General features: G+C 38.2%; 1 protein-coding gene across 2 annotated transcripts in view; it reads left to right on the top strand.

Annotated features, from left to right (window-relative positions):
* The window catches only part of ctdp1 (CTD (carboxy-terminal domain, RNA polymerase II, polypeptide A) phosphatase, subunit 1), a 141,962-nt gene that overhangs the window by 80,327 nt on the left and 39,652 nt on the right, over positions 1 to 21,983 (top strand). The window contains exon 12 of one of the 2 annotated variants that reach the window (XM_065293353.2): positions 2,636 to 2,835. The exons of the other annotated variant lie outside the window; for it this stretch is intronic. Coding sequence (XP_065149425.1) covers positions 2,636 to 2,835 — 200 coding nt within the window. The remainder of the gene's footprint in view (positions 1 to 2,635; positions 2,836 to 21,983) is intronic. 2 annotated transcript variants of the gene reach the window in all.

Here is a 21,983-nt window from a genome sequence, read left to right on the forward strand (position 1 = left end):
ATTATTCAGCAAGATTGCAGACTGTGCTGAGCACATGCTTGTTTGCCGTGTTACTTTTATGTGGAGATCCAGTAACTCTCCAACACAAAAATATAAGCTATTAGTCATCCAAAGATTTTTCATTGGCCCATGCCATTTTGTATATAATAAAGTTTATTTTTTATAAATTGCAATTAAATTAAGAGAGGGTCTACATTGGATGCCTGCTGCAGCTTTGATAAGCACAGCATAGCGCTCTAACTTATTTTACACATGAATAAAGTTTAAATAGAAAAATCTAGGGCTGCAGCTAATGATTATTTTTTGTTGATCTATTGATTAGTCTTTTGGCTAACTTACCTCTAACTTAAAAGTATTTTAAACTTTAACCATATAATTTTCTGAAAAATACTTCACAAATTTCGGATGGTTGAGGGTGAGTAAATCTTTAGTTAATTTTTGTTGAACTATACCTTTAAGGGCGCACTCACATTATCCAAACCAAACCATGCCCCAGCGCGATTGTCACCCCTCCCTACTCCCCCAGGTGCACGTACTCACACTGTACTTTGTATCGATTCGAGTCCGGGCACGGTTTCGTCATAAAGATGCGATTGTTTTGAAAAAGCAGGAAGTAAAGCGCTTTCTTAACACTGGAACCCACCGTAATGATAAGTCTGTGTTTTTATTTCGGAGTCGTTTGGTGCGCGATTACAGACAGCCCTCTCACATGTCATTGTGTTGCTTAGTTGATCTGTCACGTGTGCAGCTCGGACATTCACGTAAACCCGCTGCTCGCATCAAAAGGTTTTTACGGAGGCAGATGAAGGTGACTGGTCGCACAACTGACGTCTTCACCTTTTGATTGCGCTCACACCACAGCCTTCCGCGCCTGAGCCCAAGTGAACCGCGCTCCGGCCCACCTCTGCAACCCGGCCGTGGCGGGATTAACCAATCCGCGCCCGGGCACGGAACAGAGCGATCACACTAGTCAAACAAATCAGGCTTTGGGGGTCAAACGCGCCCGAGCGCGGTTTGGTTTGGATAGTGTGAGTGCGCCCTAAGAGGCAAAAGTGAGATGATCTAACTGCATTCACACCAGTCGCGGTAGAGGTGGCAAAAACGCGTTATTTGGACATTTTGAGTTTACTCGCTTCATTCGAGTGTGAAATTCTAGTCATTCAAGACATTCATGCGGAAATTTGAGTCATGGGAGGGGCTTCTGCGACTCTGCTCGCTCCCTGTAATCACGTGACTACTAGAGCAAGCTCCTTATTGGTTACCGCGGCATGAATATCAATAGTTCAGATTTGTCAACTCGCGCGTTTCCCGTGGCAATGCTCAATTCGCGGATGCCTATTTGCGTCCATGTCTGGAGTGAATGCAACATAACGAAATTGAATCTAACATAAAGTATGCAGTTCAGTGTAATAACCGTAAGTCAGGAAGAAATGTAAGCATAGGGTATAAGGAAAGCCTTGCTTAAACAAAAAGTAGTAGGGGTTACATTACCGGATATTACTTTTATTTAGATTATGTCTATGCATTGATGACTGTACACAAAATTATGTCTTAAGGCGCAATTACGGTGGCATGTTATGTAGTGTGAACATGTAAAGTCGAAACAAAAAACCTTTCCATTCGTTGTGCAATATTAATGTGGGGCATTTACACATTTCACGCCCACGTGTTGAAGTATTTTTATAGTTGACGCAATCAGTGCAGCGCAAAACAATTATTTTAAGGTACTGTAGTTTATCTGAGAGGCTGCTACTACAAAATATAGAAAATGATTTTGACTAAAGTTTCCGTTGTTCATGTTTTGTACACTTCATTAGTTTTACAATAATGCCGAATTATTCGGACTAAGCCAGATTATAAATTAATAATACAAATTAAATCAAAATGAGAGAAAATATGTTTGTTTATTTAGTAAAAAATTAAATAATAAAACTGAAGGGAACAGAATTGTATTCGGGCATATTTTTATGAATGCATTGCAGAGCCATTTAGTTTTCAAGCATATACATTGGCTTGATTTTTGTAACTTAAAGCCCGGGATACATTGCACGATTTTTGTCTGTCCCAGACGAAAGATTGGAACCGTGAAAAATAGTCACGATTTCTGTGATCGTGGCTCTTTATCGATGGTCCTATGTCATACAATGAGAGAGGTTCAAAGACAGCCGTTTTCCCGTTCTTGCGTCCAAAGATAGCCTACAATAGTTTTCCGACAGTGTCAGAAATTCAGCATGATCACCACACAGAGTGTTTGCTGCTACGACATGCGTACTGCTATTTGTTTACCTCTAGCGCATGCTGGTGACATGTGACGCAGCCGTCGAAGCCTCTGTGTCATCAACGTACGGTCTGCATGCTTGTCATACCCAAGTTTAAACCATCCATGTCGCTCTGGGGTACAAAAATCCTGCAGTGTATTCCGGGCGTTAGTGTACATGAAGTGTGTACCTAGCAATATGCAAATACTGATGCAATTATGGATTGCATCTGGGACACAAAAAAGGATGTGGATCTCAAGGGGAAAACATAAAATTGCTAAAAGCTATATGGCCTGTAAAGTATATTTATATGGCATCCCTGTGCAGCTCATTTGTTTAAATATATCCTTAATTTTACATTTAACTTTTTTGGGCAGGTGGATGACATCCTTGGGGAAGAGAGTGATAATGAAAGTGAGGAAAAGGGAAAAGATGAGAAGATGGAGGAAGAAGAACCCCACACAAGCAGTCAGAGAGGCCCGTCATCAGATAACATGCGGACCCTGGGCGTTGTTGTTGAGGAAGCGGCTCAAAAGTCAACCAGTGCAGAAGTTCGTGTATCGGAGAGCGCGCCCAGGTATTACATTTTCATAGCTAGTAAGGAAAATTCTCAATTGATCTTTATCTTCATTTTATTATGGCATGCCATTTATCATATAATATTGATGATTGTACATGGAATGCAAAGCAGGGCTCACTGCTTGAGCTTGAAACTTTATTTAAGTAGCGTAAACAAAAATATCAGTGTTGACTAGTGGCATGCTGCTTTGCCCAATCTCCAGCAGCCCCTTGTACTCCCAAAGCCACCACAGTTCTAGACAAGTAACTGACAGTTGCCATGGTGATGCCTGGCATCAGAGAACTACCAGAAGGTGGGTTTACATCCCCTTACGTCCTCCTGTTCAATCGCAAATGCCCCACCCGTTGCCCAGACTTCTGTTCGACATTGACAGCCTGCAGGATGTTGTCAAATCAGCAGGTGCGAGTCGCTGCTTTCTGGGTTGCCCAGTGGAAAAGAAAGCACCCTAGCTTTCTACCATATGGTTTAAACTTGGGTGGTGAAGTTGCCCACTTTTGTCAGAAAAACAGACAACTTTTTCTACGTAGCTTTTCCGCTTTCCAGCAGTCATTAGCAGTGACTCAGAGCCCGTAGTGCTGTAGCTGCCGCCCATGCCGGTTGAAAATGAATGTACCGGCGGTTGTTAGCAGTTCAAGCCTGTGGGTTGAGTGAATGGAAAAAGAAAGTTGAGGTGTAAGAAGAGATTTATGTGAGGCAGTGTTAGATTGACAGTTTGGCTGAGGTAGGACCTGCATCCAGTGATTACAGCTAACCAGAGATTTTTTTTTATCATTTCGTCAGTTCTTTCCTGGTGTGAAATCAGAGATCAAAGGGTTTTGGACACATTGGGCATCTCAGGGATTTGTTTGAAAATACATTATGCTATTTTAATGTTTAAAGCCAAAGTGTGTAACTCGTTGTGCATGTTTTTGAGTCTTTTTGGAGAGACTTTTTGAGTCTTTTTTGGTTTTCTCCTGGTGAATGTCAATGGGTAAAAATAACTTCAAAGGGACCAGAATTTCACTTTTAGACATGTTTGACACCCTACTGTACCTAGTAACACAACTGAGAACACCCTAGCAACTGCATGTCCCTAAACTCACTTTCACAAAAGGATAGTAATGCACTGGCAATCTCTCACAACTAGGGATGCTCATATTGACCGGTTAACCGAAGGTAAGAATTTTTGACCGAGAAAATACGATCAGTTAAAATATTTAAAGAGTTTGGTTCCAAAACGCAATAAACACCATTTTTGAAAAAAAATGAGTTAAAGCCAAAATCAGTATTATATCAGGTCAGTATTTTAAAGTAAATTCTTAATTTTACGCAAAATCCAATATCTGCCATGTTATTCTGTCATCTTTTCTCCCTTTTTCCCCAAAACGCAATAAACGGCACTCCTCCTTTTCTACAGAATGCAATAAATCTGCTCCACAAATTACAGCGCACCATTCCATTTACTGTAAACAAACAATGGTGGCGCGTCGAGTACACGGAATCTTAGTTTTCCTCATCTACTTTGAATTCGTGATCAACAAACAAACAAAAACTAAATAATACTTTAATAACATTGATAAACCTGTGGTTTTCTGTGACGGGAAAGAAACGTAAGCCATCAACATCTAATAATTTACGCGAGAGGCACTCGGGAGACGATCGCTTGTTCTCCCGACAGCATCAAGCACTGCTAATACATTGACCCCAGGGGATCTTATGAAAAACTTTCCATAATTTTACTCAGTCAACGAGAATCACAGCTGATCGCTGTGAAAAATGTTAAGAGACGACGTCAAGTATAACCGCGCAGCAATGACAGTGCTCCTAATATGACAAAGTAAGTGTTTTTTTAATGCCATGAATGTTTATTTTTTAATCAGTGTGTACAACTGTTCAACTAAATGAATATAAAATGGCAAAGATGAATGCACATTTATATATTGATTGAATAGATTTATAGCATTTAAAAAAAAATGTTTTTATAATAAATCTTTGAAAATGAAGTTATGGATTTGAATTTTTTATGTTTTTATAACCTAGCGATGCTTTGTGAAAGTTTGTAACGGAAAATAGTGGTTTTCATTTTGTCACTTTCTTGGTATAGAAATTTGTCAAAATGGATTTATTGCGTTTTGGAACCAAACTCTAAAGCATGGTTCGTCTCGAAACGTGCCTACAGACATTTTGCCAATTTTTTTTATCCTTAATTTGTGAATGTCCTGTATTTGATGAGAATCAGTACTGCCCTGACGGTCTGGTAAAGGAAACATTTGTATAAGAAATCATTTGTACTGCATACAGGGTACTGGAGTCTTAAAAGTATTACATTTCATTTTCCCAAATTAAGGCCTTAAAATGTAATAAATTTCACGTCAAAGTCTTGAATTTTCACGGAGGTCTTAATTTTTTACCAATGATCAAATTCAGACACAAAACTCGCACGATACGAGTGCAGAAAACGATCGATTTTCGCCAGCTTGCAGAACACTATTAGCCCAATAAGGGGTTTCTGTTTCATTTTCCATAATATGGTTAATTTTGTTTGCAGGGCTCGAAATTGCGACTGTTTTGGTCGCATATGCGACCGAAATTTTATCTGTGCGACCTTAAAATGTATTTGAGAGCATTTTTGCGACTGCCTATTTTGTTGTGGTGTGACTTGATTTAGATTGTGTATGCTGTGTGCTGTTCCAGGTTCAGCATTCTCTTCAACATTACATAACCAATCAAATTTCACCTTTAAGTTCTTGCGTTTAATGAGGAGCGCATATTGGCTAATGTGAATGTCAATCATTCCTTGTTGCCGTGCTACGTTGGTACGTGAAGCGCGAAAATGTGAAAAGACGAACCGTGAGCATGAAGAGAACGAGCCGACTACAGCCAATGTTACTACTGTATTAATTCATAACGACGGTCCGGATTTAAATGCAACTTCACCACCGGAAAATAAGGCTTGACGTTAAAACTTTTCGGAGAGAGTTACTTAAAGATTACGAGTGGCTCCGCTATGAAAATGACTCGATGTTACTGTAAATCCTGTGAAACGGAGGTTGTGAAACTGATGGTATGTTTTTAATAACATTGCCTATTTAGTAGTAATAGCATCCTGATAATGCAGTTATCAATACTAATGTATATTAGCCTTCTATATTAGGGTCACTTTTGTAATGTCACAATTAATCAGTGTTTTACGTGTTTGCTAGATTTTCTATTGTAAACATAATTATGTTACCTGTAATTGTTAAATTATTATTGCTGCTATATTATTTAAACTGCATTTGGGTATTATTTTAGGAATCTATGCAGCAAAAAAAACAAATTTCAAATCCAGGCCATAGGATGTGTAAAGCCCAGTTTTGGTGTTTAATAAAAAAAATCTATTAACATATACATGTTGTGGTTGTGGTGCTTCATAATTTTTGGATGAGTGCACCTACATTTTTTGCTGGTGCTCCTAAGTCTTTAAATTTGGGAGCACCAGTGCTACCAAATAAAAAAGTTAATTTTGAGCCCTGGTTTGTCAGTATTGTTCTGGTTCAAAGCATTACTGATGAGTGTTATTAGATATTGTTATAATCTACATATTTAAATATATTAAACAGCAAAAAAAATGTATACCTTAAAATTGCCATTATTGTTTGGTTTGCAGCTTATTGCATGGATCAAACAAGGCTATTGTTTTAACATAAATGACCTTCTCCGACATAATTGTCATATTAAAACGTGGCGGGCTGCACAAGATAAAAAGGAGGGCCGAATGTGGCCCCTTACCCTCCAGTTGCCCATCCCTGATTTAGGGATTTTCAAATTTACAATTAAAGTATAAATGTACTATTAAATCTATTTGACTGTTGTTTTTGATTGTTGGGTAAAGTTAAAGGGGAATTCCGCCCTAAAACGGAATTTAGGGTGTTTTTTCGTTGTTAACGAGTCAAACTTTCATTTAAAAGCATATTTATGACTAAAGAGCAACATTTAAGATATTTAAGATTTTCGTTTTCTGGTAAACTGGCCTTTGAATGGGAGTGAATAGGGCATGTCGATTGAGCGCACAAAATCTCTATTTTTACAACACTAAGGAGGCTCGACACAACGTGATACTTTACTCGAAGTATCACGTGGGTCTCTACACATGAACGCGAGCATTGAGAACATTGTTTGTGTACACAGATTTTAGTAAAAGCGAAAAGTTTGGAACAACTTACCGTGCTGTTAAACTGCGTCCCGCCGCCATATTGCCAGTCATGAGCAATCGATTTCAGAATGCGATTGAATGGACTCCATAGGACGCTACTTTTCAACTACAGGGTCAATATTGTTTTTCACTTGAGACAAAACAACAAATTATCCGTGCATTTATATGGAACTATGCTTTAGGAGCTATCCATCTTTACTCTCCTTCCTCCTTATGTCGCATTCTGAGATCGATTTCTCATGACTGGCAAGATGGCGGCGGGACGCAGTTTAACAGCACGGTAAGTTGTTCCAAACTTTTCGCTTTTACTAAAATCTGTGTACACAAACAATGTTCTCAATGCTCGCGTTCATGTGTAGAGACCCACGTGATACTTCGAGTAAAGTATCACGTTGTGTCGAGCCTCCTTAGTGTTGTAAAAATAGAGATTTTGTGCGCTCAATCGACATGCCCTATTCACTCCCATTCAAAGGCCAGTTTACCAGAAAACGAAAATCTTAAATATCTTAAATGTTGCTCTTTAGTCATAAATATGCTTTTAAATGAAAGTTTGACTCGTTAACAACGAAAAAACACCCTAAATTCCGTTTTAGGGCGGAATTCCCCTTTAAGGGTTATGCTGTTTGGGCCTTTGACTCAGCCTTTAAAGGCATGTTGTCATGAATGTTCAAACACTTGTAAATAGTAATTATTTAAGGTATAATCTTACGTTTAATATTATTTATTTTACCGGAATGGGTGTGATGTAGGTATTAATTTCATTTGAAGTGGTATAAAGAAGGTCTTAAAAGTCTTAAATTTAGTTTCGACAATACTGGGGATACCCTGTGCATATGTTTCCGTGCTTAAGTATGGTTTGGAAGTTGCACAGAAACACGTGTCCGCACAGAGAAAGATGGCACAAAAGCAAAATTTGTGTCCAAAAAATGTGTCCTGCTTTAGAAATGGCCACTGTGGTGCTGAGAGACAATCCACCCTCTTTGGATATTAATCCTCTGGACTGATTGCGTGAAATTTGATAATGCAATGTTGCGTGAAATTATGATTGATTGATTGATTGATTGATTGATACTTTATTTATCCCGAAGGAAATTCAAGACATCCTGTAGCTCTAACAACACAATTCCACATATCACACATACAATACAAATAATTAAAAATATTAAAAAACATTAAAGAAACATATCTATATATGTACACAAATATAAGAAAGGCTAGTCCAGTCCAGATAGTATAGGAGGGCATACCATAACCAGCACAACAGTCACAATACCACAACGATAGAGTAGAGATACAGGCTCCTGCTTAAGAGTCCAGCTCTCCCCTCCCACCCTGTGTAGCATTAAAGTGCTGGATGGCTCTAGGGACAAAAGACCTTCTTAGCCTTTCTGTAGAGCATGTCAGTGACAGCAGTCTGCCACTGAACATGCTTCTCTGTTTCATAAAAGTGCTGTGCAGTGGGTGGCGATCATTATCCATGATCGCAAACATCCTGCGACTAGACCGTTTCTCTGCAATGGCAGTGAGTGACTCCAGCTCAATGCCAACAACAGCACCCGCCTTCTGTACCAGTCTATTAAGTCGCTTAGCATCTTTCTTTTTAATACTGCCCCCCCAGCACACCACAGCATAAAACATAACACTGGAAATGACCGACTGGTAGAACATTCTGAGTAATTTACTACAGATATTGAATGACCGTAACCTCCTCAAGAAGTAAAGCCGACTTTGACCTCTCCGATATAAGGCGTCTGTGTTGGCTGACCAGTCCAATTTATTGTCCAAGTGTACCCCTAGGTACTTGTAAGTGCTAACCACCTCCACATTGACTCCCTGAATGGAGACAGGTAGCATACATGGTTTTGATCTTCTAAAATCTACCACCAACTCCTTAGTCTTTGTTGCATTCAGCTGTAGATGATTTAACCTGCACCACTGGACAAAATCATTAATCAAGTTCCTGTACTCATCCTCCTGACCGTCCCTGATACATCCCATAATTACAGTATCGTCGGAAAACTTCTGCATATGACATGACTCAGAGACGTAGCTGAAGTCAGAAGTGTATAGGGTGAACAGAAATGGTGAAAGCACAGTCCCCTGGGGTGCTCCAGTACTGCTAATCACAGTCTCAGAGAAACAGTCATTTAACCTTACAAACTGTGGTCTCTCCGTCAGATAGTCTGTTATCCAGGATACCAAGTGAGCATCCACCCCCATCTGCACCAGCTTATCCCTCAATCTGACAGGCTGGATGGTATTGAAGGCACTAGAGAAATCAAAGAATAAAATTCTCACCGCACTTTTCCCTTTGTCCAGATGAGAGTATGCTCTGTGCAGTAGGTATATGATAGCATCCTCCACACCAATCTTCTCCTGATAAGCAAACTGAAGCCGATCCAGTGATTGGCTGACTTGGGGTTGTAGGATGTGAAGTAACAGTCGCTCCATTGTCTTCATTATATGTGAAGTTAGGGCGACAGGCCTAAAGTCATTTAACTCACTGGGAAACGGTTTCTTAGGAACTGGTATAAGACATGATGTCTTCCACAGTGCTGGTACCTTCCCCAGCCGTAGGCTTAAGTTGAAAACGTGCTGTAGGGGCACTGCCAATTCAGCCGCACATGCTTTAAGCAGCCTGGGACACACTCGGTCTGGGCCGGCTGCTTTCCCTGGTCGAAGTCTACTCAGCTCTCTTTTAACCTGATACGCTGTAATGAAGGGTAGAGGTTGGGTCCCCTTGTTAACTATTGGGGGAAGGGGAGCATCCGTAGATACTGGCTGGGGGCTATAAGCTGTAGCAGATGCATGAAATGGTGAATGGGCATGCTGTGGACAGGCTGAAATAGGTAAGGCGTGAGATATGTTGGTAGGACAGGACATTGCAGCGGGAGAAGGACAGTCAAACCTGTTATAGAACTGGTTGAGTTGGTTTGCTCTCACCTCATCTCCTTCCACTACGCCACTCTTCTTCTTACAACCTGTAATAATTTTCATCCCCTGCCAGACCTCCTTCATGTTGTTTTCCTGCAACTTCTGCTCCACCTTTTTTTTGTATTCCTCCTTTGCCTCTTTCAGTTTTCTCTTGAGCTCACCCTGGACACTCCTTAGCTTCATGTGGTCCCCCTCCTTAAACGCCCTCTTCTTTTCATTGAGGAGATCTTTAACATCACAAGTGATCCATGGTTTATTGTTTGGAAAACACCGTACCGATCTTGTGGGAACTACATTGTCCAGGCAAAAATTCACATAATCGGTGGTGCAGTTTGTGACTCCCTCAATGTCATCGCCGTATGGTTCCTGCAGCACATTCCAGTCAGTAGACTCAAAGCAGTCCCTCAGTGTCGCCTCCGCCTCTGGAGACCATTTCCTAAAGGAACGTATGGTGGTGGGTTGTCTGCGGACAATAGGAATGTACAGTGGTCGAAGGAAGACCAGATTATGATCTGATCTCCCCAGCGGTGGCAGTGGAGAGGCAGTGTATGCATCTTTAACATTAGCATACATAAGATCAATTGTTCTGTTCTTCCGTGTAGGGCAGTTAACAAACTGATAAAAAGCAGACAGTGTTGAATCAAGTGTAACATGATTAAAATCCCCTGTAATTGCAATGAACGCTTCGGGGTGCCGAGCTAATAGCCTTGCAACAACAGAGTGGATAGCTTCACATGCATTATCAGCCAGGGCTCGTGGGGGGATGTAAACACAGACAACAATAGCGTGTGATAACTCCCTCGGCATATAATACGGGCGTAGACTCACCGCTAACAGTTCAATGTCTGGACAGCAGATAATTTCCTTCACCGTCACATGACCTGTGTTGCACCATCTGGTGTTGACAAAAAGTGCAAGACCCCCACCTTTGTTTTTACCGCTCCGTTTAGGGTCTCTGTCCGCTCTCACAATCGAGAAGCCAGTTAGCTCAACGCTGGCGTCCGGAATGTTGCTTGTTAACCACGTCTCCGTGAGGCAGATTAGGCTACACTCTCTGTATAACTTAACATTTTTCACCAAAGCAGCCATCTCATCCATCTTATTAGCCAGTGAATTCACATTTCCCATCACACACGAAGGAACAGGTGGCTTAAACCTCCATCGCTTCTCCATGCGCCTAATCCTGACTTTAACTCCCGCTCTACATCCTCTGTGTTGTCGTTTTAATTCCTCCGGTATTGCGTGAAAAATACCGGCGTGTACCCTTGGCCTCAGTTCAAGCAGTTCTTTCCTCGAATAAGTTAGATTTTTGCCGCAGTGTTGCAGACAACTAATAGCCATATCCATGAAATAAAAATGTTCACACAGTTCGTAAAAAAGTTATAGAATAAAGATTAAAAAGACAAAACAAACAAAACAAACGGAGCTACTGTGATCAGCTGCCACTCTCGTCGGCGCATGCGCGGTGGTGCCTCTGAGATAATGTATGAATCCTGGTTCTGTTGTTGATCTGTTGCTGCTGTTTGCACATTCAAATGAATTAAAATGTTTGTATTGTTTCTACCGTGTCACAGACAACCGTCAACTGTATTTTACAAAATGGCAAAGAATATTAAAATCTTATCAGTTAACGCTTCATGTCCGGTTAACAAGCTGCAGTTGTCAGCGGGAAAACAAACTGAAATGAACATAACTACACACAACACTTTGTTTACTGATGTCTCTCTCTCTCTCTCTCTCTCTCTCTCTCTCTCTCTCTCTCTCTCTCTCTCTCTCTGTTTTAGTTGAGATGCAGTAATACAGAATATACGCTGTGCTACTAGTACATGTTTTTGAAGAAAGTTTTTAACAGTTTTAATATTGGCACAAACATTTTATTGGCACAATGTCTGGCACAGACATGTTTACCAAAACCATTAAGCGTTAGATCAGATTTTTGGAGGGTGAACAACTACTTTATCTTCTGCATTGTTTTTCAGTTGTGGTACAAATAGCATCTGGTTGGTGTTGTATTTGTGTTGCCCCTTTTTAATTGTGGAAAGCTTGGTATACCAACGTTAAACTTGATTTTTCAACTCTTTTAATTGCAAACGCTAAACAGCAAATAACTCTCAGTGCCTCGACACACCATTGTTATTTTAAATAATGTGGTACTACTTTTCTTGCAAGCAAGTGTTGGAGCCGGTAAAAGTTTGCTTTGTTGACCATACACAGACTTTCAAACACCGTAATCCTGACTTATACAATTTCAGTGATGATTGGATGACAGCTGATCTATCAAATGTTTTCATGAATGCGTATGCTGCTCCTATTTTCTGTTTTTCTTTGACTACCTTTAGTTAATAGTTGCAATTTCCTGTTTCCTTCCAGACTTTGAGTGTAGATTAGCTTCATTGGCCATTAGTTGGATTTTGAAGCATTTGAACACGATGTTCCCTGTTCATGTTCTTCTCTTGTGCGCTGCTGTTATTTTCATCTAATAAAAGCACCTTAAGTAGCTCCACCCTTCCATTCAGTCTTTAAAATTGACAGGAAACGGTTGCTATGGCAAGATTTGATGCCATGGAAACGCTCCGTATCTGAACATTGTCCCTGCTTGGCTTTCTTTTGCCTTTATGATGGAGAAATGGCATTTTCATTAAAGTTTGATTTTTAATCTTTTTTGCACTTCTGTGAGGCCAGTACATTTGCTAAATTGCATGAAGTAATCTTTGTGAATGAAAAGCGATGTGCAATGAGGGGTCAGACCGGAAGAACTTGAAGTTACATTATTCTGCTTTTGCAGAAATATAATATAAAAGGCAAAGAAAACGATTTCGACTGCATTCAGTCTTTGCACTGTTAGTACACACAACCCAGCATTAAAGGCATGCTTTATTATTTATTCACCTGTGTGTGTTCTTATTTGTTTTTTTTATTTCCTATAACTAAGAAGATTTGTTTATTTAAAGGAAAACACCAGTTTTTTTTATATTTTACTATGTTCCTACCTCAACTTAAACAAATTAATACATACCTATCTTTTTTTCAATGCGTGCACTTAATCTTTGTACAGGGCATCGTGAATGTGTTAGCATTTAGCCTAGCCCCATTCATTCCTTAGGATCCAAACAAAGATGAATTCAGAAGCCACCAAACACTTCCATGTTTTTCCTATTTAAAGACTGTTACATGAGTAGTTACACGACTAAGTATGGTGGCACAAAATGAAATGTTTGTTTAAATCCTTAAAACACTTTCATGAGGCGCTGTACAAAGATTAAAAGCACACGCATTGAAAAAAAGATAGGTATGTATTAACACTAAGTTGAGGTAATAAAACAATAAAATATTGAAAAACTGTAGTGTTTTCCTTTAAGTACAATTCAAATTGATAGGGACAGGCTATATAGTGACAAATTTAAATACCATTAAAGTAGCCAGACGATAGCTTGCTCAAAATGGCTGGTTGCGTAAAATCTTTTAATTCACCTTCGCTCTCAAATTTTATTTGAGCTTACGTACTTTAATTTACTGTCCTTCATACACGTCTTGCATCAGGTTTGTCGCCTGTGACATGAATTGTTATGGATTTTTGCACATTTTCTTATCAATGTCAAACCTGAGATTCGTATTGGGTCTTAACATGCTGTATTTGCAGCACCCTGTCATGAATAATCATCTGCTTTCTCCTCTTTGCTACAAATATGCAGAAGCCATTAAATCCAAACTTTTTCCATTTTTTCCCATGATAGTACACTGGTAATAGTTTAGTGTTATGCTGATGGATAACATCCCTCTGTCCACTAGAAAGCGGCTATGAAGCAGTTGTCATATAGGGCAAATGCGAAAATGACTACCTAATGTCATTCAGGGATCATTGTCTGCCAGCCTTCTGGAAAGCTGAATCACAAACTTGACTCTTGTTGTCTGTCTGATCAGCCCTCCAGTTTTGGTCCTGTTCTCTTAGCACAGAAAATTCTTTGTGTTCTGTAAGAAGAGCCACTGGCAGCAGAAGTCCATGAGTAATAAAGATGAGTAAAACAACTTATCCCACAAACAGAGCCCACCTGAGACGGATTCCTCTGCCCCACGGCGAAAGGCTACTTTGCATAAATATAAAAGTGGTGCTTTTTATACTCTTTTTTTTTTTCTATACTTTAACTTTTTTATACCACCCAATTTCTGAGATAATAATTTAAGATATTAATAATTAATGAGTTTGTTACGGTTTTTAGCACATTGCTATGAAGCTACTTACAAACCACTTAAGTCACTATGATCTGCTCTCCCCAACTTTTAGTCTCTAGATATTTTCTGTCTCAGATCCAGATTTGTGATAAATAAAGTACACTGAAAAAAAACAACTTTTACTTAAAAAAATCCTCGTAACAATTTGCACAAACTTTTTTTTAAGTAAAATTTACTGCTTTTTTATAAGTAAAACTTACCTACTAAAATCAAATAAAATGTACTTAAAATTGCATGATAAAACATATGTAAAATAATTAATTAAATGTTACATAATTATTTTATTTAGAAGTTAATTTATTTTAATCGTTTAGGTAAAGTCTATTAGGTTTTTTTTAGAAATTTAAGCATTGCTGTCCTAATAATATTAAATAAATCGTATTTTCTGTTTGTTATTTTCTTTACATATTTCTATGGACCTAGTTATTTTTAGTGTTATAAATGGCATTATAACACAAAATTCATGACTGACAACAAGTCAGTCATTGAATAAACTTGATTCTGAACAGAAATGCACACAAACTGTGTTTCTTACATGCATTATCAGCACTGTGGAGAGAATTACAATACAATGTTCTGAACAGGGTTCATGTAAAGAAACACTGATCACCTGAACGGTGACTTCACAAAATTATTTTTTACAACAAAACAACATCAATAATATAAGAGCTTAAACCTTTATGACATTTTGCTAACAAATATTTAAGTAGTTAAAGTTCTTATCAGTTCTTATTATGTGATAAAGCTTAAAAAATAAAAATATTCAGGCGCAAAGAATTGTGGGTATTCATTACAACATGTGCAAATAAATGTAAGTAAATTTTACTTAGGATTTAATATTTTTAAGTAAAATGAACTAAGATTTTTTACTTGAATCTGCTAAAGTTTTTGATTAAAATTAACTTAATTATTTTAGGACTATGTGCAGTGACTATAAAACAGTTAAATAATACAAGAAAATATCTAACAAGACTTACTATTCCCACACAGTTCATTTTTAATGAATTAATTGTGTATTTATCATCATTTTACTTAGGAAAATCTAGTTCTCAATAAATGTTAATATTATTATGTAGAAATTATGAGAGTTAATCTAATAAATATTACTACACCAAAAAGTTTGTTTTTTCAGTGTATTTTATTTCACGCACATCACGTAAAAAGCATCAGATCAATGATTAGGGTTAAAATGGGTCATATAATGTCGCTAAAAAGTACATTATTTTGTGTATTTGGTGTTCACACGGTTTAAGGTTAAAAACACATTATATGCCACATACCGTACTTTATTGTTGCTGTTCTATTCTCCGCCTCTCTGAAGCATGTTGATTAATACAAAGCTCATTGTTCTGAAAAGTGTGGTGTGTCTGATTAGTGCTGTCACGATGATTAAATAATCGTCTCATTGCGATTGTTTGACCCCATCACCGTGATTTTTAGATCACCACAATGATTACACATCTCTCTAAAAAACACAAGGGGGAGCTTCAGCGCCTGTATAAAAAGACTGTATCATCAAAGCCCTAAAACAGACAATTAATTGCCATAATCGCCATGATTTATTAAACAAATTCACCTTCAGACAAATTTCATAATCGCGACAGCTGTCCAGTGCGTCCACAACATGGTGGCGAAGGCAGCAATACTACAGCAAGATTACAACTTCTTTTTTTGCGTATACATTAGGGTGGTGATATGCAAATCTCCCCACACAGAAATATGTGGGGGTGTGAGCCGTTTTAGGAAGGCATGGATGAGCTTTCACTTTTGGAAAGACTTCATTGACCTTTTATATGGACAGCTTTTAACGCTCCAAAGACGACATATAACCAGGAAAAACGTAAAAATCGTATGACCTCTTTATGGGTTTGGACAAAAGCTCTAAAGACATCTTCGACGTGTGTTTTAGTGCAGGTGAAGGCAACAACAAGCTAATGTATGCTGTGGTTTGGTTGGTCTCAACCTCCTCTGCATCTCCAGAGCTCTTATGATGATAATCAGTCTTCACTCAATGCCCTTTGCTGCACAGATGATTTGATTTACGTCACCGGCAGCTGAAGAAAATCAATGATGACTGCTCAATGTGTGGGCACATGAGCCATTGCATGTATGATGGTCATTATAACATCACCAAATAAGATGATGAACACCATACCATAATTGACCATTATGACCATAGTCTGTTTTTTCACTCATGTTGAGTACATTTTCTTATTTAGCAGGCACTTTTATACGTCTTAAGAAAAATATGCATGTGAATATTACATTTACAGTCCCACAGACAACTATTTTCACAGTTAGTATTGCTAATATAAAGTACATCTCATTAAAAAACTTAATGCACACTTTGTTTAAGTAGCACTTTAAATAATGGCATGTTTAAAGATGAGATGTAGCAGGTGTTTGTAAATTAGTAGTGTTGGTGCTATTAGTAGATCTTCTCATTGAAGGTTGTGGAGATCTCAGCTCTGGTGAAGTACAGCAACGTCCACCATAGAGGAACAAAAAGGATTCATGTTTGAAATGTAGCTACTATATTTAAGTGCTTAAAATTGCAGTAATAACACAGGATGTGCCCTTAGTTTTTGTTGCTTGAATCTGTTTGTATTTCGTCTGACAGACTAAACTTTAATGACCCATATTTCTGGTTATAGACTTAGATTTGTTGTATGTTACATGATGGCCTTAGTCCGGCCATTCCCAAACCGTGGTCCGCGGACCACTAGTGGTCCGTGAGGGTACTGCAGGTGGTCCGTGTAAAGGCAAAATAAGAATATGTATATTTTAATATACAAACTCGTTCATATTTTGGGCAAACGTGAACTGAACGTACTGTATTACTGCCTAATGAACGTTACTGTGAACTCATTAATTCTGGTGCCTGTGAACGGCACGCTCTCTCAGTTTAACGTCGTTCAATAGGGTGCCAGATTTTTTTATTCTTCCAGGTGAAAACCCGACTAAAACACACTGTAAACAGGCCTTAATGTGTAGCGGAAAAAACACCCAATCTGGCAACACTGCCACCAGTCAGTGTTCACCAGTCACGCTGCATGCGTCATCAAAACAACTCAGACGCTGCTGAAATGGCGCGCAACTCATAGCATTAAATAACATCATATTTGTCCTAAATCATTAACTATTAACATAGGCTGCTAACGTATATTCCGGATCTTGAAATAGACTTTGACTAAGCTCACGCTATTTAACGTGCACGTGTGGTGTGCAATACCTGCGAGTTGTCATACACGCAATGCCTCGCAGCGCTTCTCGCCCGGGGTGCGACTCCCACCCGACTAGCCTTTCAAGGTATGTGCAAGCAAATACAAAAATTAAAAGACAGTCAATGCTAATGTAAACCCTGGTTGGATAAGGATTTAAAGTTGGATGTGAAGATGAAATCTGACGCATTTAGCTTCAGTGTTAAAACTGATCATATAATAGCTGTCTGTGGTGGTTCTATATGGGCTATAATGGCAATCATTTAAAAAAAAAAATATGGGAAAAAATAACTATAAATTAGTTCATTTTTGGAACTGTGAACTAGTTCAACAATTTCAAATATGAACTATGAACTGAACTAGTTAATTTTAAAATTTGTGAACTAAACTAGGTCATGTAGAAAGTGAACTTTCCCAACACTGAGAATATGTATATAAATAATACTGATATAAGGTTAAGAAACCTGTTGTAATGATGTGATGACCAGTTATAGTTTTAGTGCTAGTACGACTATTTAGATGTGCAGATTAATTCAGGACTTTGTGTAGACATATTTTATAATAAGTATTATGAGGTGGTCTGCGAAAATTCTTGATTACAAATAGTGGTCCACACACACAAAAAGTTTGAAAACCCCTGCCTTAGTCAACATCAAAGCATTTGTTCACAAAAAAAACTGACAGAGCATTTGATGGAAAAGGAAAGCGTTATATGCTTTTTTTGAGGGTGTGAAAAAGTCATTTTAGTGGCAAAGGCCAGGTTTGAAATCACACAGAAATAAATCTGGACATATCTTTCTGACTCAGCAATTGCCCAAGTCAGGGTTTGTTTCACCAGTTTTATTTTTCATGAGTTTTGGTCACATGAAAATCACTTTAACATCCTAGCTGACTTTTTATTGCTATGAAATATTAATCTGAAGTTATTTTATTATGTTAGTAAAAAGTAAACGCAGAATGTTCACTCCGTAAAGCTTTGTCAAACTTGTGTTTGAAAAAAAATACATTTATGGACATGAAATATGGATTTGGGTAAAAAAAAATGCTTGATTTGCTTTCTTGTAGAGAACAGAAGTTGAATATAGAGGAACCGTAGGTTCATTCTTAGCTCCCCAAAGTTACAGTTGCAATATTGAGTTTTATAGAGACACCCAAATGCTTACCATCCAGGTTTCATACACTGTAAAAAGTGTTTACGTGCCTTAGTAGAACTAACAAAAATAAAATGAGTAAATTGTATTAAATAATTTGAAATCTTTTTTTTAAAATATGAGTTAAAATAACAAACATTTTAATAATTTGAGTAATTCTAAATGAACACATTATTGAGTTAATTCAACTTTATTTTATCATTTATAATCCAATTAAATTTGTAAGAAGGAAATAAACATAATAATTCTGTGTTGAAACTACATAAATGATTTTAGTAAACATAACTAACTAAGCAGTAGACTCATAGTTCCCAGCATGCTTTGCATGGAACTGCATTTGGAGAGTAAAATTTTACTCTAAACACTATTTTATGTGTTTTTATTTTAACTAAAAAGAAAGACTTGCTAGTGTTTAATGTTCATTTATCTTTAAGATTTAGAAAAGTTTCTCGAACTTCTTTGAGTTTTGTAGTTACCATTGTTCAGAAGACTTGTGCTTGTGCATAGACTGCATACTGAAGTATGCTGCGCTTTACAGCTGCCCAAAACAAAACTGGGTGGGCGCTTTGATTGAATAAACGTTTTGTGCCCTCGTCTCACGGAATGATGAAGTATAAATCAATGTTTATGGAAACAACAACAAACCATAAAAAGCTACCTGTACCAAGAAAAGTAAGTTAAACTAAATGAGTAATCCAAGTACTATAAGTTAAAGGAACAGTATGTAAGAAATGTATATCAGTTAATCATAAAATGGCCCTGATATGTCACTAGACATTAAGAAATCATTTTCATTTCAAATACTTACATCACTCACAACAGTGGTCTGGGTTGGGCGCGTTCATGAAAGCATGGAAGGGTGGGGTAGGGGGAGGAGTTAGCTACGCTCCGTTTGTTTGAAAACAGTTAAAACATCAACAAAAAGTGACGTCTCTCAGATTCGCTTAGAGTGCCTTTAACTCAACTTGATTTTGTTGTGTTTGTATTAAGTTATGTTACTGTGTTTATTATACTTAAAAAAAGGCTGCAATTTGACTCAACTTAAAACATTCAATGCGGCCACTTGCCTTACTTTTATAAGTTATTACTTTATACAGTGTATTTTACTGTTTACGCCAGCCCCACCTACAAATGCACATTATTAGTAAATAGAGTGCAGCAGGAATGACGTATTTTTGTCGGCAAAACCCGAAAGCGAGTTAGCATTTTAGCACTTCCAGTTCCATTGTCCCTTAGTCAGTTTTTTTTGCGAGTCAGCTTTTTTGTGGGGTTTTAGTTAAACTCCTCAAATAAGATCTTTGGTTAACACAGTGGTTCTCAATCTTTTATGTGCGGCCCCCCTTGTGTACGGTGCATTCCTTTGCGGCCCCCCCAAAGAAAATTTATAAAAAAAACTTAAATGTAAAATTTTAATTAAACAAAACATATTAAGCTTTACAAAGTAGTGCTGTTGGTCAGTAGCCTTATTTTTTTTTGATTTAACTACACATAATTCATGATAAATGAATGTATTTTATAAAATGCCATAAAACTGTGGCCCCCCTGGCACCATCTCGTTTTTTTTATTAATTATTTGATTATTTTCAAAAACTTCACTAACCCTGCTGTGCATGAACAAAGCTGTTTCTCAGTTTGTGTTTTTCATTTGAACGTATGAGGCCGCTGCTGCTTGTGCTGCTTTAGCTTCACATTTTGAATGCAATATCTCTCGAATGCATACTGCAGTCCCTTTTGTCTTGCTCTCTCAGATATTTCACCTGTTCGCAAAAAAATTCTAATTATCTGGGAATGTCTGACACCAGTGCATACATACTGTAATTGACTTGCCAAGCTCAAAGCCTGACAGGCGTAAAAGCTTGATAGGTGACTAACATTGTTTGAGGAGGGCGGGGCTTAGCAAAGTGTCAATTAGGCTTTTAGGTTAGCTTTTTTTCTAGTAAACACATTTAGGGCCCTATCTTGCACCCAGCGCAATTGACTTTGTCAGTGACGCATGTATCATTCGTATTTTGCACCGGCGCACAATGGGTTTTTCCCTCCACAGACGCACGTCGGCAAACTAGGGAATGAACTTGCGCTCCCTGGGCGGTTCAGCGCAAAAAAGGAGGCGTGTTTGACTGCTCTTACAAGAACGTGGATCTCCTCGGCTGTGAACCGCTCCTGGTGTGCGCCTGGTAAATCCGTCATAATAATAGCAACCGGCCATGGAACTTGCGCCCTTGCATTTAAAGGGAATGTTGGATAGGGTTCTGATTGGTTTATTTGACGTTACGCCCAAACCACACCTATGAATAATGAACCTACTTCGGACCAACCCCTTGTTGATTTGCGCCTGGCCCAAGAGTTATTTCTCCCGCCGGGAAAATAGCAACAGCGCCCAAGATCCGCCCACAAAGTCACTTGCGCTTTGTGCTTCGCACTTGCGTTTTAGATCGTTAAAACAGGGCCCTTAGGCTTCAAAATGTATAAAAGTTGTGGTTATGGGGGAAGATTATCTTGTTGATTAAAACGTCTTAGTGTCATAAACTTTGTTTATCGCACAGCTTGTTTTTTGCGATAATCCAAAAGTCTGTGGAAAAAATTTATGGGCTTTTTGGTATGGCAACCAGTGTCCTGCTTACTCCCGGGTTGGCCTACAAAAATACGTCAATCAATTCATTGTTGTGACAGCACAAAGCCACCGTTTTTACACTCTTCAGGGCAGTCAGCCGATTAATGGCATGCTTATTAATGTCTGCATATTAAATAGCAACACTAAGTATTTTACCATCAGTATCATCATCAACTTTTAATAGATGCACAGCATTTACAGAAAATCGTTTCTCCTTATTTTTTTTTCAGATGTCATCTTTAGTGGCGTCTTTAAGCATTCAGAGAGAAACCTACTGTGAATACTGGGTCAAAATAAATTGATCATTCGATCTAAGCGAGTGATTAAGTAGCGATGCATGGAAGCAATTTTCAGTAATGGGTTTGAGAAAGATGTGCAGCCCAGAGTCCATGTTACATTTACAATTATACGTTTGGCAGATGCTTTTATCCAAAGCGAATAACAGGTGTACATTTTTATCAGTGTTCGAACCCATGACTGTTTGCGCTGCTAATGCAATGCTCTTAACACTGTCACAGTGTTTCCCACAGATCTGAAATTTACTTGTGGTGGTAGCTGGTGAAAAGGGCAATCATTATTATCCACCGACAAAAAATGGTCTACTATACATGTAACAAAGAACTAATAATGTGTGACACAACACAATACTTTGATTTATAAAACATTCATATTAATTTCACATTATAGTTCATTAATCTAACCACCCCAAACTTTTTTTGCCATAAACAAAGCTGACACTGTTTGTCAAAGCACCACGAAAACACTTTATGTTTTTGCACTGATATATGAAGCAATTTGATGACCCCTTTTATCAAACTCAATTG

This window comes from Paramisgurnus dabryanus, chromosome 19 (genome assembly GCF_030506205.2).
Source record: "Paramisgurnus dabryanus chromosome 19, PD_genome_1.1, whole genome shotgun sequence".
Lineage (NCBI taxonomy): Eukaryota > Metazoa > Chordata > Actinopteri > Cypriniformes > Cobitidae > Paramisgurnus > Paramisgurnus dabryanus.